This window comes from Phascolarctos cinereus, unplaced genomic scaffold (genome assembly GCF_003287225.1).
Source record: "Phascolarctos cinereus isolate Bilbo 61053 unplaced genomic scaffold, phaCin_HiC Scaffold_726;HRSCAF=1367, whole genome shotgun sequence".
Classification (NCBI taxonomy): domain Eukaryota; kingdom Metazoa; phylum Chordata; class Mammalia; order Diprotodontia; family Phascolarctidae; genus Phascolarctos; species Phascolarctos cinereus.
Window position 1 is genome coordinate 374,209,552 of NW_027556098.1, and position 13,247 is coordinate 374,222,798.

General features: G+C 46.8%; 1 protein-coding gene across 1 annotated transcript in view; it reads right to left on the reverse strand.

Moving 5' to 3' along the window:
* The window catches only part of MAN1C1 (mannosidase alpha class 1C member 1), a 210,370-nt gene that overhangs the window by 14,531 nt on the left and 182,592 nt on the right, over window positions 1-13,247 (reverse strand). The window contains exon 7 of the mRNA XM_020983147.2: window positions 10,502-10,595. Coding sequence (XP_020838806.1) covers window positions 10,502-10,595 — 94 coding nt within the window. The remainder of the gene's footprint in view (window positions 1-10,501; window positions 10,596-13,247) is intronic.

The window sequence follows — 13,247 nt, forward strand, 5'->3', positions numbered from 1 at the left end:
AGAGAGAAAGAAAGAGACAGAGGTAGAAAGGAAAGAAAGAGAAAAGGAGAAAGATAAAGAAAGAGGGAGGGACAGAGAAAGAAAGAAAGAGGAAGGAAGGAAGGAAGGAAGGAAGGAAAGAAAGAAGAAAGGAAAGAAAGGAAAGGAAAGGAAGGAAGAGAGATAAAGAGAGGGAGGGAGGCAGAGAGGAAAAAGAGAAAGAAAAGGGGAGAAAGAGATAAAGAAAGAGGGAGGGACAGAGAAAGAAAGAAAGAAAGAAAGAAAGAGAAAGAAAGAAAGAAAGAAGAAAGAAAGAAAGAAAGAAGGAAAGAAAGAAGAATGAAGGAAGAAGGAAGGAAGGAATTAGACTTAGAAAGAATGAAGAAGGGTGACTGAGATTGTGAGGGGACCAAAGATCATGCCATATTAGGAGTGACTGAGGAGTAAGCTTGGAGAAGAGAAGATTTTTTTGGGGGGAACACGGTCTCTATTCTCAAGTACTGGAAGAAGAAGTAGGTAGAAACACGCTGAGGCCTGCTCTGCTGAGGCAGAATAGGGAATAAGAACCAGTGGGTAAATGCTGCGGTTCAGCATAAAGTCTTGCTTTTAGAGTCTAGGGGCCTGAGTTCAAATCTTGCCTCTGACCCATACTGGCTGACCTTGGCAAGTCTCCTGTCTGGGCCTTGGTGGTCCAGCCTCTGAAGTTCCTTCCACTCTAGAGCTGCGTCATTAGAGGGAAGCAGATTTCAGCTCCATTTAACAAAAACCCATTAAAATTGCCCCAAAGTGGAAGGGGCTGTCTTAGGGTCAGTCAACTGACAAGCCCTGGTCAACGCCTCTGCCCCGTGCCAGGGTGTGCTCGGTTCTTGGCACAGAAAGACAAAAGGAGGACATTTCCCTCCCGAAGGAGCTCACGTTCTGTCTGGTGAGAAACATCCACAGGTAAGCACAGACTGTTGTCACCATTCTTGTTCGGTCATTTCAGTCGTGTCCAACTTTCTGGGGTTTTCTTGGCAAAGATACCAGAGCGACTTGCCGCTTCCTTCTCCAGCTCATTTTACAGATAAGGAAACTGAGGTGAACAGGGTGAAGTGACTTGTCCAGGGTCACCCAGCTACTAAGTGTCTGAGGCTGGATTTGAACTCAGGTCTTCTTGATTCCAGGCCATACTAAATACAAACAAAATGAATGGAAAGTGGCTGTAAATTCCCAATCCTTCAAGGTCTTTAAGCTGAGCTTGGGGGGATGGCACCTGCTGGGTGCGTTGTAGTGGGGATTCATGCTGACATAGGGGACCGATGGGGTGCCCTCTGAGGTAACCCTCCAGGCTCTGAGATTTATAATTCTATGACCATCGCTGGTTGAATGTTCGCGGTTATCTAGGCCAAATGGACAGGCCTGCTCCAAAGCAGACATAAATCATCTGAGTGGAGCAGGGCCTTCTAGTTATTAAGTGTAAATGAGCTATGGGTTTTTTTAAAAAACATAATCGATGGTAGAGAGTTCGGAGACTTTTATTACTTGATGACAAACATGGTAATTAATGCTGGGCAGGTTCATAAATGGCTAAAGATGTGCAAATGAGACTTAATTTAGTCACTTAAACCCTCCAGTGCAAAGACTTCAGAAAAGAACAGGGTTTAAATTGAGCAAATTAGAATAAATGGAGTCCAACAATTACCCGAGGGGCAATCAGGTGCAAAGAAGCTCTTGAACCAGTTTGGCTCAATCAGCATTTATTAAGCACCTACTGTGGGCAGTTCCCTGGGCAGACTTACCCTCTTGGTGCCATTGTACCATTGGGCTCTGGCCCTCTGATGTTCTGAAAGGATTGTGGGAGGCACCACCCCCTCCACCCCACCGTCACCCGCATTTCTAGGCAGCTAGGAATAGCGGATGGAGCACTGAACTTGGTGTCAGGAACACCTGAGTTCAAATCCAGACTCAGACACTGTGTGACCCTGGGCAAGTCACTTGATATCTCTCAGTCTCAGTTTCCTAATCTATAAAATGGGGATAATAATAGCACCTACCTCTCAGGGTTGTTGTGAGTAAAAAATGAAATAATATTTGTAAAGCAATTTGCAAACCTTAAAGCCTTATCTAAATGCCAGCTATTTGGCTACCAGGCAGTGTGGTGCAGGTGGGGTGCTTGCACGCCCCCACCCGCTTGGCTTTCTCTTGGCGTTCTCAGCCTGGTTTGCCTTGCTCGTGCTGGGGCCTGGGTTTGTATCAATGCTTCATCCCTCCCTGACCTGACTCCTTGTAAGCGACAGTCCCCGGGATGAGGCAACTGGGACCTTGAGGCATTTGTTCTAATGTTTGTCCCCACCAGGACGGGCATCCTGACAACAGCCTGAAGTGAAAGGGGCCAGACTGAGCTTAGGGATGGAGACCAGGGGCTTGGTCCCAGCATTGACTCGGACAAGCTACTTTCCTTTCAAAGGACCTCAGTTTCATCTCAAAAACTACAGGGTTGGATAAGATGATCCCTAAATTCTCTCCCAGTTCTGACATTCTGTGTTCTAAGACCCCTTCTAAATCTGACATCCTGTGTCCTAAGGGCCTAATATCCTGTGTTCTAAGGCCCCTCCCAGCTCTGACATTCTAGGTTCTAAGGCCCCTCCCAGCTCTGACATTCTAGGTTCTAAGGCCCCTTTCAGATACTCCATCACACCCCCCATGTCCAGTGCTTCAAGGTTTACAGAATGCTATTTTCACAACAGTGCTCTGTGGTAGATAGGGCATCACTGTGCTCACTTCCAAAGTGAGGAAGCCAAAGCGTCTTGACTTGCCCAGGAGCACACTCAGCTCGCAGGTATCAGGGCTGGGGGATCAAACCTGGGTGTTTTGGCTCCATGACCAATGTCCTTTATCCCTTAATCCATAACCATATGCTTGCTCTTTGCCAGACACAGGCCTCATATTTTATTAATGGAGAACAATTTTCCATGCATAACAGATTTCTGCCCAGCCTGGCACTCTTGGCACAGCATGAGGAGGAATTACGATTCCCTGTAGGAGGTTTCCTCTTGGATTGGAAAGAAAGGTAACTGTTTAGGCTGGGCGCTGCCTGCCCTGCTGGGGGGGGTGGTCTGTGGCACTGGCTTTGTGTTAACACCGGGCAAAAGAGTTATCTCCTTCTCGTCAGTGTCTTGCAATTAAGAGAAGCCACAATTCTTGAGCTGTCTCCTCTCGTGACCATCATCAGTAATTCAGACCATCCTTTTTTCCCAGTGCTGAGGGTCTAGCAGCGGCGTGATTTGGTTAAAAATACTTTCTGCTTCGTAAGAGGTTTTTGCTAGAGGTCACAAGGGGATGAGCTCACTGGCGAGGGGAGGTCATAATTTCTGGACCTCCTGGCCTCATAGACATGCAAAGAACTTCACAGTTCTCAGGTCCTTCAGGGACCCCAGAGGAGGCTCTTCCTGTGTCTAGCACAGCAGAGAAGCCTCGGTAACTGTGTGATGCCTGCAGTTTTCAAAGGGCTTTCATACCTGTTGTCTCCTTTGATGACCAGTGTTCTGGGAGATGGGTATCATTATATCATTTAGAGATGAGGAAACTGCCCATTCTGCTCAGAGAAAATTAAAATGTCAGAGCTGGGAGGGGCCTAAGAACACAGAATGTTAGAATTGGGTGGGCCTTTAGAACACAGGATGTCAGAGCTGGGAGGACCCTTAGAGCACAGGATGTCAGAGCTGGGAGGGCCCTTAGAACATAGATTCATTTAAGGGTGGCAGTGTGGTACAGTCAGAAAGAATTCTGACTCTGGAGTCAGAGGACCTGAGTTCAAAGCCTGCTTCTACCACTGGGCCTCAGTTTCCCCATTTGTAAAAAAAGGAAAGTAGACAAGGTGGTCTCTGAGGTCTCTTCCAGCTCTAAATCTATGGTCCTGGGCATGTCAGGGATGGATGCACACCAGATGTGGAAGGAGCTTTGCAGTGCTGGGGCTGCAGAGACCCTTCAGATAGAACGTTGTAGGTGAACACAGACTTCAAGCTAGAAAGGGCCTCAGAATAGAGAACAGCCAAGCTGGAAGGGTCCTGGGAGCACAAAGCATGAGGGCATTACAATAATAGCTAATATCCACAAAGCACCTGCTATGTGCCAGGTGCTGTGCTAAGCTTTTTACAATCATTATCTCATTTGATCTTCACAACAACTTAGGAGGGAGGCACTGTCATTACCCCCATTTTGCAGATAAAGAAACTTAGGCAAACAGAAGTTAAATGACTTGCCCAGAGTCACACGCTAGTAAGGGTCTGAGGCTGGATTTGAACTCCTGCCTTCCCACCTCCAGGCCTGGGGCTCTATCCACTGCACCACCTCGCCACTGTTAGTGAAAAGATCACTGGGTATGGAGGCAGAAGAGCTGGAATGAAACCCAGGAAGAGTCATTCAAACACTTGGGATCTCCAGCTCCTCCTTTTGTAAAATGAGCAATGAAAGGCCGGCCTCTCTTGGCTCCCCCTTCCCCCTGCCCGTCCCCATAGTTCAGAGCCTCTTTGTTACCGGTCACATAGCCATCCTTTACTTCTGACTCCGAGCGTGGTCAGCTCCTGTACCTGCCCTCCTGCACACCCCCACTCAGCTCTGGCAGCATCTGGCCCCCTTCATCTTCCCCTCCCATCTTCAGGCTCCACCCATTGGCTCCTTGGCTGCTCCCTGCCCCCATCCTAAAAGGCCTTCGTGAACCCCATGGTCCTCCTGAGTTCTCATCCTACTCATCTCCCAGTCACAGCCCAATCACTAAACAGAATCATCTGCTCAGGAGGCTGCTAAGAGGCAGCTGGGTGGCAAAGTGCGCAGAGCACTGAGCCCAGGGTCAGGAAGAGCCATGCTCAAATCTTGTCTCAGACACTTACTAGCTGTGTGACCCTGGGCAAGTCATTTGACTGCTCTTTGCCTTACTTTCCTCAACTGTAAAATGAGGATAATAGCAGTATCTACCTCCCAGTGTAGACTGAATGAGATACTGTTTGTAAAGCACTTAGCACAGTGCCTGGCACAGAGTAGATACTATATAAAACGCTAGCTGTTACTATCATCTGTCTGTTGCTTCCACTTTCTCATCACTCATTCTTTTCTTAATCTGTTGCAATCTGCCTTCTGACCCCCCCCCCCCAAACTAGACCTCAACCACTCTACCCAATGGCTATTTCTCAGGCCTTATCCACCCTGACCTCCCTACAGCTTTTGCTACTACTGACCACATCCTTCTTCTGTCTGTCTCTCTCTCTGTCTCTCCCTCTCTGTATCTCTCTCTTTCTGTCTCTCTCTCCCTTCCTCTCTCTGTCTCTCTCTCTGTCTCTCCCTCTCTGCATCTCTCTCTCTTCTGTCTCTCTCTCCCTCCCTCCTCTTTCTCTCTCTCTCCCTCTCTGTATCTCTCTCTCTTTCTGTCTCCTCTCTCTGTCTCTCTCTCTGTCTCTCCCTCTCTGCATCTCTCTCTCTTTCTGTCTCTCTCTCCCTCCCTCTCTCTGTCTCTCTCCTCCCTCTTTCTGTCTGTTTCTCTTTGTCTCTCTCCTCTCTCTGTCTTTCTCTCTCTCTGTCTCTGTCTCTCCCTCTCTGCATCTCTCTCTCTTTCTGTCTCTCTCTCCCTCCTCTCTCTCTCTCTCTCTCTCTTTCTGTCTCTCTCTCCCTCCTTCTCTCTTTCTGTCTCTGTCTCTCTCTCTCTCCTCCCTCTTTCTGTCTGTTTCTCTTTGTCTCTCTCTCTCTGTCTTTCTCTCTCTGTGTCTCTGTCTCTCCCTCTCTGCATCTCTCTCTTTCTGTCTCTCTCTCCCTCCCTCTCTCTGTCTTTCCCTCTCTGTATCTCTCTCTCTTTCTGTCTCTCTCTCCCTCCTTCTCTCTTTCTGTCTCTTTCTCTCTCTCTCTCTCCTTCCTCGGCTGCTGTGAGGCTGCTTCCTCCCACTTCTCCACCTATTGCTTCTTCCCAGGCTCCCCTGCTGGATCACCATTACCCATCTCCCCTGCCCTCACCACGGTGGTTGTCAGGGCTCTGTCCTGAGCCTTCTTCTCTCTCAACACTGGACTCTCTTTCTCATCAGTTCTCACATCAGTGTCAGCTACTCCCAGATCTCTACATCTCTCTCTCCAGACTGTCTCAAAAACTTAGAGCACTTTTAAACTCATTAAAGCCCAAGACTGCACTAAGATTTTGGGGATGTGCTGCAAAATCATAATAACAACAACAACAACAACAATAATAATAATGATAATAATTCTTTGGCGGGGGAAGCAAATCCCAGCTTATTTCATTGGCTGGTGGAATAATGAGGAAACTCTCCTTTAACGCTGCAGATTCTGCCTGGCATCATGGAAAAAGCCCTTTGACTTTGGAGTTACAGGACCTTACCTTTGACACTTATTCCCTGCATTACCTTGGACAAGTCACTTCACTTCCTGGGTCTTCAGTTCCTAATCTGCAAAATGGGGAGTTGGAGCAGACAGCTTCCAAAAAGTCCCATCCCGTCATCTCCAGATCAGTTATAATCTCAGAGCCAGGGATCCTTAACCTTCCTGATGTCCTGGGCCCCTCCTTTTGGCAGCCCAATAAAATCTATGGATCCCCTCTCAAAACTGGAGTCTTCAAATGCATAAAATAGAACACAGAGGATTACAAAGGGAACCGGTTATACTGAGTTAAAAAAAAATCTTTTTTAAGTTGATGGAGCTCAGGTTAAGAAGCTCTACTTTAGAGGCTGCCTGGCTGCTCTCAGGGATTTAATGACCTGCCATCGGTCTCACAACCAGTTTTGACAAAAGCAATATGAAAAAACTGTGCAAATCAAACACATAAAGGAGACATTACTAAACCACCCCCTCAATTCCATTTTCTCCTCCAATGGAAAGCCCATTTTTTTCAGAGTCTAGTCAAAGGGTGGGGAACCTATAGCCTTGAAGCCACACGTGGCCCTCTAGGTCCTCAAATATGGCCCTTTGACTGAATCCAAACTTCACAGACCAAATCCCCTTAATAAAAGGATTTGGTCTGTAAAACTTGGACTCAGTCAAAAGGTTGCGCCCGAGGACCTAGAGAGGTCACATGTGGCCGCGAGGCCGCAGGCTCCCCACCCCTGTCTAAGGCCCATCTCCTCCAGGAATTATTTCTAGACTTCCCCAGCCCACGCTGATGCCTCCTCTGAGCAGCCCTAGAACTTACCACGTGTCCTGCTCATTGGGCACTTAGCACATCCTGTCTTCTGTTTTTAATTATTAGGTCTGAATGTCTTATTTCACCAACCAGACAGTCAACAGGGAGCTGGGGAAGAAATCTGAGCCTTATATTTCTTTGTGCCCCCAAGGTGCCAAGCACACCCTATATATACATATGTCTAAAGATGATCCTTCTCTGGCAGAAATTCTGACTTTCCGTGGGTATTTCAGCCTATTTGCAAGGCTGTCCTGAAAATATCTGGCCTTTGTGGTTCTCATTATTTACCCATTTTGGAGAGTCTCCCATTCTTTATTAACTCTCCCTTGGTGGGAGGACCAGTATTGCTGAGCAGACTGAAAAAGGTAGTAAGTTCCCTGTCACATAGAGTCTTAACAGCCACTTGTCAGAGATGGTGATGATGATAATAAGTAGCACTTATATAGCACTTTAAGGTTTGCAAAGTACTTCGCATGTTAACTCATTTGATCCTCACAATAACAGTGAGATAGGTGCTATTATCCCTATCTTTACAGATGAGGAAACTGAGGCATCAAGAGATTTTTATATGATTGGCCCCAAGAGTGTCTGAGGCAAGATTTGAACTCAGTCTTCCTGACTCCAAGTTCTGTGCTCTCTCCACTTCACCTGGCTGTCCCCTCTGCTGGGGGTTCCTGGTTAGGTTAGGTTATAGCTAAATTGGAATGTCTCTTGTGTCCTTTCGTCTAGGATTGGGAGTCCAGGAGAATGTCCAGACTTCTCCGTATAAAGTACAGAGAGAAATCAGAAGGGACATATGGCTGAAGCCAGCAATGACACAGCTTGCCTTGCCTTCTGGGAGCCCAGGATTTGGGGCTTTAAGGCGCCTCTAAGGGATCACCTAATCTAGGCCTTCTTTTCCTTTCTGTGTCTAGAACCCCTTGGGCAGGCTGGTGGAGACTGTGGACCCTTTCTCAGAATATCTGTTGCCCCTTTGACAGTTAAAGAAAATTCTAAATTTCAGCTAGAGGTTAGTGAAAATAAAAATATCCATTTTTTTTCCCATCTAAGTTTACGGATCCCCTGACATCTACCTATGGATCCATGGACCCTAAGTTAAGAACGCCCACATAGGATCATAACTCAAAGAGCTAGAACCGCAAGGGACCTTAGAGATCATTCTACTCCAATGCCCTCATTTTATAGATGAGAAAACAGGCCCAAAGCAGAGTCTTGGCTGAGTCAATGGGGGAGTAAAGTAACAGAGACTGGATCTGTACACAGGTCCTCGGACTCCAAATCCAGAGTTCTTTCCACTGCACCTCTCATTTTACACATGAGGAAACGGGCCTGGAGAGGCTATATAATATGCTTAAGGTCACATGGCTAAGAAGTTATCAGAACCTGGATTTGAACCCAGATCTTCAGGCTCCAAATCCTGGGCTTATTCCTTCCCCTCCATGGCCTGATCCAGGCCCTCGCCTTTGTCCAGGGCCTTCGGGTTCTCTCTGCACCCTGGGTCCCCCGTCACACTCTTGTTGTCACTGAACGTCTGTTTCAGGGCAGTAATGTACCAGACGCGCAGAGCCAGAAAAAAGCATTCTTCCCTGGCCTGAGCTGATCCCCCCTCAGAGGGACTTGGGAGTGACAGGGCCAGCCAAACACTATCTGTTCTTGTTCCAACCGCTTAAAGCTCCCCAAGTGGCCCTCAGGCCATAACCCCGGCAAGTGAAAGTGGACTTTATAGACTCCGTCAGCGTCCTTGTTATAGAGTCTGATGTCTGCGGCCCATCCTGTAAGGAGCCTTGGCAAGAGCTCTAGGTGCCAGAGTCGGGGAGGTTCTTGGCACACTCAGAGGACACTCAGACCTGTGGTGGGGAAGATAAGGAAGGGTGAAGGAGCCCCTTTTTGTAAACCAAGGCAGGAGCTTTCCCAGGCCTGTAGGGGGCTGTGGCCTCAGTAAGAGACTGTAAGAAGTGGGGGGATAATGAGCGATGCTTGAATCAATCAGCTCCTACTTGTGAGGGCTATTGCCACAATGGATGGAGGCAGGAGATGTGATTGCAGAGGTGATGGGTCACGAATGTAGCAGGAGCAAAGCATATTTGCTTAGCCCCTGGGAGGCATTAATGAAGCTTGTGGCATAGAAAGCAGCCTAACAGAGTAGAGAAAGCACAGGCTAGGAAGTGAGGTGGAAGTAGTCTACGTTCTAAAGTAGCCCCTTGTGCCTAGGACAGTACCCTCACAGGGCTATGCTCAAATGTGATAACAAAACACAAATGTTCCATAACCATTAAGCACTATAGAAATATGAACTATTATTATTGTTGTTGTTGTTGTTGTTGTTAGAAGCAGCTTGTTATAGTGGATAGAGAGCTAGCCTTAGAGTCAGGAAGACCTGGGTTCAAGTTCTGCCTCTAACACATAATAGGCCACGTAAGCCTGAGTAACTATCTTAACCTCTCAGTGCTTCAGGCAACTCTCTAAAACAGAAAGCGGCACAGAAGGTGCTAACCTGCATTGGTAGAGGAAGTTTCCTCACCTGGGAGTTCCCTATACCAGATAGGTCCAGTCCCTATCCTTGCTATAATTGTTACTAGAAGCAGCTTGATGGCACAGTGGATAGAGCACTGAGCCTAGGTCAGGAAGACCTGAATTCAAATCCAGTCTCAGAGACCAGCTGTGTGACTCTGGGCAAGTCATGTAATTGCTATTTGCCTCAGTTTCCTCATCTGTAAAAATGAGAAGAATTGCACTTACCCCATCAGGTTGTTGTGAGGATCAAATGAGTTAACATAGGTAAAACACCTTGCAACCTTTAAAGTGCGTGAGCCTGGGCAAATCACTTAACCTCTGTCTACCTCAGTTTTCTCATATGTAAAAATAATAACGATAGCTTAATTGTATATCTGTAGATTGACAGATACAAATAACTCTCCACTCCACAACCTCTCAGGGTTGTTGGGAAAATAAAACGAGCTGACATTTATAGAAACAGTGCTTTGCCAGTCTTTAAGTGCTCTATAAATGCTAGCTAGCAATAATTATTTGCACTGGACCCGTGGTTTTGCAGGTGAAGGGACCTCCCAGTGAGGACATTCGCTCTGCCAATTTGGGTCAGCATTTTTGCTAAAATTTATCTTCTTAGAGAGATACCTGGGCTCCTAAGAGGTTAAGTGACTTGCCCAGGGCCATACAGCCAGTATTCTGTCTCCAAGGCTAGCTCTCTATCTCCTATGCCCTGCTGCCTTTAGAGCTATTATTAGTCATAACTAGTTAAGTACTCTTGTTAACGATTAGTAGCATCAACAAGAGAACGACAGAAGTGCCCCCCGAACACACCGGCCTTCTTCAGTGAGCACACACATCCCGGAGGATTGCACTACGTACGTTGGACCCAGCTGCCGCTGACGGGGCTGAGGAAGTTGGGGTAGAGGCCTTTGGGCTTCTCGGTCCTGTTGAGGACCCTGCGAATGTTCTTTACCTGTACAGAGAGAAGACAAGGGGGGATTCCTCATTTCCATGAAGGAGCAGAATGGTTTTGCCCTATCCACAGGCACAAGCAGAGTGCCCATTTAAATGCAGACAAATCTGCCATCTCCCAGGCACTCAGGAATAAGAGGCCTGCTCTAGGCAGCCAGTGGCACGCCACGGCCGGTGCTTTCTGTCTGGGGCAGCGGCTGGCCTCGCCTTTTCCCTCGAAGCTGCCTGCTTGGTCAGTCAGTCGGCCGACAAGTATCTGTTCAGCGTTCACCATGTGCCAGGCACTGTGCTTCCATTGCGGATACAAAGGGCAAGGGGCCTGACCATTCTCTGCCCTGCCCCTAGCTCCCTGCCTGTGATACCAGCCCCTTTACCCAAAGGGAGCTGCTGCTGTTCTGTCATGTCAGACTCTTCACGACCCCATCTGGGGTTTTCTCAGCAAAGATACTGGAGAGCTTTGCCATTTCCAAGGTTGAGTGACTCATCCAGGGTCACACAGCTAGTAAGCGTCTGAGGCCACATTTGAACTCAGGTCCTTCTGATTCCAGGGCTGGCCCTCTATCCACTGTACTACCTAGCTGCTCCTCCCAAAGGAAGATGCGAAGGGGCAGCTAGGTGGTGCCATGGACAGAGCACTGGTCCGGGAGTCAGGAGGACCTGAGTTCAAATCCAGCCTCAGACACTTAACACTTACTAGCTGTGTAACCTTGGGCAAGTCACTTAACCCCATTGCCTGGCCAAAAAAAGAAAAGAAATCCCAAAGGAAGATTTAAGTTCAAATCTAGCCTTAGATCATTACTAACTGTGTGACTCAGGGCAAGTAATTTAACCTCTGTTTGCCTCAGTTTCCTAAACTGTAAAAATGGGAATATAATAATAACACCTACCTCCCAGAGTTGTTGTGAGGATAAAATGAGATAATAGTTATAAAATTCTTTGCAAACCTTTAAGTACTACTACCTTAAAATGCTAGTTATTATATATGTATATACATATTGTATATATGTATGTGTATATGATGTATGCATACATATGTGAGTGAGTGTGTGTGTGTGTGTGTGTGTGTGTCTAGATGTGCGCGTGTGTGTGTAATGCATCTCTTGTAGGCAGGGATTTTTTTCCTAGGATTTTCCTAGGGCTGCAGGCAGCTCAAGTATAAATATGCTTACAGTGTTACACAAAGCTAAGGACCTTGGAAAGAAATTGGTTGAAGCCAAATAGAGGCCTGCTTGGAGAAAGGAAATTACTTCCCCCAAATTGCACAGGGCTAGAGTCCCACGCTGGCCATTGTTAGCTGTGCATAGAGTACCAGGCCTGAAGTCGGGAAGACTCATCTCCCTGAGCTCAAATCTGGCCTCAGACACTTAATAGCTGTGTGACTCTGGGCAAGTCACTTCACCCTGTTTGCCTCAGTTTCCTCATCTGTAAAATGAGCTAGAGAAGGAAATGGAAAACCACTGCAGTATCTTTGCCAAGAAAATACCAAATGGGGTCACGAGAGTCAGACGCAACTGAACAAGAACAGACACAGGGCATAGAATGGTAGAACTCAGAGGGGCTTTGGAATATAGAATGTCAGAACTGGAAGGGGCTCCAGAAGACAGAATTCTCAGCTGGGAAGGATCCTTAGAACATGAAACGCCAGACACTGGAAGGAACATAAAGCATGGCATGGCCAAGTTGGAAGGACCCTAGAACACAACACCAGAGAATTGGAAATTGAGAGGACGCCCATCAGTTGGGGAATGGCTGAACAAGTTGTGGTATATGAATGTAATAGAACACTATTGTGCTATAAGAAATGATGAGCAGGCAAACTTCAGAAAAACCTGGAAAAACTTACATGAACTGATGCTGAGTGAAATGAGCAAAACCAGGAGAACATTGTACACAGCAACAGTAATGTTGTAGGATGACCAACTTGAATGGACTTAGTTCTTCTCAGTACAGTGCAATGATTTAAGTATCTAAGACATGTCCAAAGGACTCATGATAGAAAATGCTATCCACATACAGAAAAAGAAGTATGGAGTCTGAATGCAGATTGAAGCACACTATCTTCTTTTTTTGTATGTTTGTTTTTGTCTTTCTTGCGGTTTTCCCCTTTTTGTTCTGATTCTTCATTCGCAACATAACTAATGTGGAAATATGTTTAATATGATTGTACATATATATAACCTACATCACATTGCATGCCCTCTTGGGGAGTAGGGAGGGTGAAAAATTTGGAACTTGAAATTTTATAAAAGTGAATTTAAAAAAAAAAGAATACAATGCCAGAGCCAGAAGGTCCTCCAGAATATAAGAGCTGGGAGAAACTGTAGAATAGAACCTAAAGGCTGGGAGGGACCTTAATGAGCACAGAATGCTACAGCGGGCATGATCCTTAAGAGACCATCTTTCAAGCCCTCTTATTTCATAGACCACAACATCACTTCCACCCATCTGTTCAACAATTCAACTGAACAAGCATTAAGTGTACACTCTCGTCTGGTCCTCTGGGGCCAGGTAGAATTAGCCACGGCTAATCCCTTTTCCATGTGATGGCCCTTGAAATACTTGAAGGCAGTAATTGTTTCCTCCGGTTCTTCTCTCCTCCAGGCTAAGCAGCCCAGTATCCTACAATCTACCTGTCCATGGCCTGGTCTCTACT